Genomic DNA, 4,304 nt, shown 5'->3' on the forward strand with positions numbered 1-4,304 from the left:
TGTCTTAGGACATCAATGTGTCGTCACGAGCCGCAGGGTTTAATTTGGATTTGTCTGTGCATGTTTTTTTACTCTCATAGATTTTGTTACCGTTGCCATGCATTACATGACTGACAGACTGCAACGGTTGAACTTAAAAATCTTCGTTTGTGTTCTACTGAAGAAACAAAGTCATAATAAGATGATAAAACTATTTAAATGCTTAGTTTTATGACCAAAACTCTTTAGTTTTAATTGTGGGGATCAACACATAATGCAATGCGATAATGATGATACAGTGATTAAAGAGATGAACAAATAAACGTTCTTCAAAAGCCTGATGATCATATTTCATTTTTTTCAAAAAAAACCAAAAAACAAATGATGTATGGATAATCAAGTAAAAAGTTGCTTCAGTCCAGTAGGTGTTCAACTTGAAATAATACTAATAATGTAACAGTTATTTCTACGTTTACTTTAAAAATCAGTAAAAATGTTACAGCAAAAAGACGTGTACCACAGAATTTTTTTAAAAATATACTAAAAGACATTTTACTTGTTAAAAGTATGAACTCTCAGTCAGATACCAGAAAAAATTGATCGTGTACAACAAGTTTTTCAGCAAAGTTTTGATGAAGTTGATCATTTAGAGGCCTTAGAAATGTGGGCTTTATAAGAATAATAATATTCATCTCTCTCGCTCGAAGACGCCAGACACCTGCTCTTACCAATACAACTAAACTTGCTTTCTGTTGCTTATTGCTTACAACTAAAATTCTGAAGTGTCTTACCTGTGGAAAGTTGATCATTCGGACTGGGATCAAGGATTCGACCAACCTGGGGATCAAGCAGTTGGTTAATCGACGTCAGAATCAGTGATGATGCTGTAGCAGAAACCGCTGTTAGAAAGCCTGACATGCATCTGACCTGTTTCTGACTTGATTAGGCTCCACATCAAAGTACGGCCGGAGAATGTCAATATTGGCGTAGAGATTAAATGCTTTTGAGGCCTGTCTTTTTCCCGCCTGCCATACCTGTGTGGATACGAGATATATTAGTAGTCTTATCTACACAAAGCTAAACAGAACTATTCAAAGGAAAGTTAGACATGTTCATGTGAATCATATGTAAAAACAAGTGCCTAGCCCTCCCTCTAAGCTCACCTCATCGGCAACCTGTCTGCCCAACTGTCCCTTCAAGCCCTTCATCCCGAGGAACTCTCCATATTCTCCGTTGTCCTCCTCCGTAGCTGCTGCCTCGGCTGTCACCTCCTCCTCCTCCTCCTCACGCTGATGGATCTCCCCCATATCCTCAAAGCTGGAACCAGAGGTGTCATCCATATTCTCCATGTCTATCACTGCTGAACCGCTGCCCTGGGGTCAGTCACATGAAAGAACAAATGCCGTGTTAAAAAGTCTCATTGTATTTATTATTTTTTTTTTTTTTAAAGATGAAGCCAGTTGCACATTTGCAATATGCTAGAGAATGTAATTATGTAGCATGCAGGACATTTTTATTTTGTGCTAATCAAAACTATGACATATCGTGTGAATGCTGAATTAAGATAAACAGTTATACCACCGTTTTGAGTCGTTGGCTTATTATATTTCCCCGAAACCTAGAGTACTACGCAAATTCTGCATAAACATAAACACGCCCTAGTGAAAAATAAATATACTTAAATGCATCTGAAATACATTCATTTCATGCCGAGTATACTACAAATACATTTTTATATGTATGTACTTTAAAACGTTGTACTTTTGGTATATTTCAAGTCTGCTAAATTGGAACAACTCATTTTGTACTTAATGCACTTTAATTGTGCAGAAGGAGTACCATTAAATAGGGATGCACGATATATCGGCCACCATATCGGTTATCGGCTTTCAAAAATAAAGAGTAATCGGTTATCGGTATCGGCCAAAATTTTCATATCGGTGCATCCCTACCATTAAAGATATACTTTAGTGAGCTAAAGTGGAACTGTTGCGAGTATACTTCAGGTACACGTTAAATATTTTGCATTTAAAGTCTGATATTATTCAAAGATCATACAATCCTCATCAAAAGTGACATTAAAACACAATATTAAGAAAACTGCATTGTGCACAAGTAATGTTTAATTATTATTATTTTGATATCAGTAAGTCTCAAGTTATCTGTCAGTACATATGTTAATAGATTTGAACTATACTTAGTTGTATTTTAAATATATTACTTTTTACTATGGTATATATATATATACATCGTGGTATATCACGATACACAACGCCAGGACAGGCTAAGAAAAGCACACTAAGCTTTATTAACAGTAAAAAAAGTGTGCATTCCAGAAGTTATGTTACAGTAATAATGATAGTTACCTGGATAACGTTATCATCAAAACTACCCCATGGTTCCGTGTTCGTGTTTGTGCTTCCTTGTGAGGCCGACATTGTTTTGCGCTAACAGGTAACTTACAAGAACACAGCCAGAGAGGCTAGCGGCTAGACTCTCAAGATGCTGCTGTCTATAGTTTGATTCTGCTGCTCGTTGTAGTCTAGCATTAAAGGTGTATGCGGATGGTTTCGCCAGCTGTAAAGCGCCGGGGTGCAATTTTGACGTAATGACGAGGGAACGTCTGACGCTACGCTACGTCCGCTAGACGCAAATAAAAGCGCAGATCACAACTTCCGCATTTTTTGAGCAGTCTTGGGAGAACACAAGTCTTACATTCCTCTAATATTTTCACATTGACTCGTATTTAACCACATAGATATTAAGTACCTAAAAAAACCCGTGTCGTTTTAAAGTGACAACGTCGAGCGCGTGTACTATCATGTCGCGTCAAAAATAAAAGTCGTGTGATTTTCTTTTTTCTTTTATTTGATAATTGCGAAATAACGTGTTTCTTATTTGCTTACCTTTCTGACATAAAAATAAAATGGAGTGGGTAGAAGATTGCACATTTTAGATTAACAAAATGTTAATGCTCAACATGTTAACGTCCATCCACACGTGCATATTAAACTATTCTTGCTCCAGGCATGTACCTCATGTTTGCAAAGTTATACTGAAATCTCTGAAGTCTTTGTATTTAGATTCACTTTTTTTAATCTTACTAAATCCGTGAGAGGATTTTACGGGCCACTAGATGGTAGCACTACTTGAGACCGCGATAGTATCGCGAGATCATGGTCTCGCGGGATTTGCCAAATCTCCATTGACGTCAGGTCAGCCTCGCTGGTAGCGTAACGCGTGAGAGGACGCGGCACTGCTTTCTATATTATCATCAACTTCGTTTCCATACAAGGTTACCAGCTAGTCCAGGTATGTATACATAGAGTCTCTACAATGACATATTTGTTTTGAGAAATAATTTCACTTTTAGCTAATGCGGCGTCGGAATGCTAATCTGGGTTAGTGGTGAGTGCACGAGCTCACTATATTTGTAACATATCAGGCCTTCTTCTGTATTTTTACGGTGATATATTTAAGATATTGACAGATGTATACTTAATCTGAGAATCGTTTTAATGACAAGTTTTTAAAAAATGTATTTTTTTACGAGTTCACATATCGGTTCACTGTGTCCTCGGCAATGCGGTGTCATAAAGTAAAGATATGAAGTACTGGCCTATTTTTAATCTTGTATTTCTATACTTAACTCTTAAATCATGCTTGTGTTATTAACGGTTTAGTGTGACTTGGTTATAAACATCATTTATCTTTTCTTACAGCCTTAATCTTTTCTAGTGGGTGTGAACACTGACATGCTTCATAATGTGCTTTTAAGTTTATTTAGTGCACAATGAGATGTTATTTTCTTGTTTGTGTTATAAACATAAGAAAACATCCGTGTATGTGACATAATTTGTCACACCTCACAAGCACAGGTAATAATTACTATTTGGATGCAGGTTGTCTAAAAGGAATAGGGCTTACTAGACCACAGCTAAACAAGCTCAGATGTATTAACGATTGAGAAATTGTCTCAAAAATAGTTTGTAGACAAGAGCTTAAGTGAATTTACACTCATTCACTTAAGCTTTATTGAGAAACGTCATTGGCTTTCTCCATAATCTCTCAAAACAGCTGCATGGATTAGAGTATAATACCGTTTCTCTGTTTTAAATGAATAAGGACCCTGTTTCTATTATTGTAGACCTCAGATCATTGCAGGCTGTCCTTCAGCGGTTTAGGAGGAGGGACGTCTTATTCACCTCAGCAGGAGTTTTAAAAGCTGCTTGGCATCTGAGCGCTTTCAATTCAAAGGCAGACGCGTCAGGACTCACGCATATATGTGCCTCTGCTTACTCACAGGTGAAGTCTCAGCTGCACAG

General features: G+C 37.2%; 1 protein-coding gene across 1 annotated transcript in view; it reads right to left on the bottom strand.

Moving 5' to 3' along the window:
• yipf3 (Yip1 domain family, member 3) overlaps nt 1-2,615 on the bottom strand; it is an 8,072-nt gene extending 5,457 nt beyond the window's left edge. The window contains exons 1-4 of the mRNA XM_016250856.1: nt 2,346-2,615; nt 1,143-1,352; nt 907-1,013; nt 771-816 (exon numbers count right to left, since the gene is read on the bottom strand). Coding sequence (XP_016106342.1) covers nt 771-816; nt 907-1,013; nt 1,143-1,352; nt 2,346-2,417 — 435 coding nt within the window. The 5' untranslated portion in view covers nt 2,418-2,615. The remainder of the gene's footprint in view (nt 1-770; nt 817-906; nt 1,014-1,142; nt 1,353-2,345) is intronic.
• Nucleotides 2,616-4,304: the final 1,689 nt, after the last annotated feature.

Source organism: Sinocyclocheilus grahami, unplaced genomic scaffold, assembly GCF_001515645.1.
Source record: "Sinocyclocheilus grahami isolate Dianchi unplaced genomic scaffold, SAMN03320097.WGS_v1.1 scaffold1010.1, whole genome shotgun sequence".
Lineage (NCBI taxonomy): Eukaryota > Metazoa > Chordata > Actinopteri > Cypriniformes > Cyprinidae > Sinocyclocheilus > Sinocyclocheilus grahami.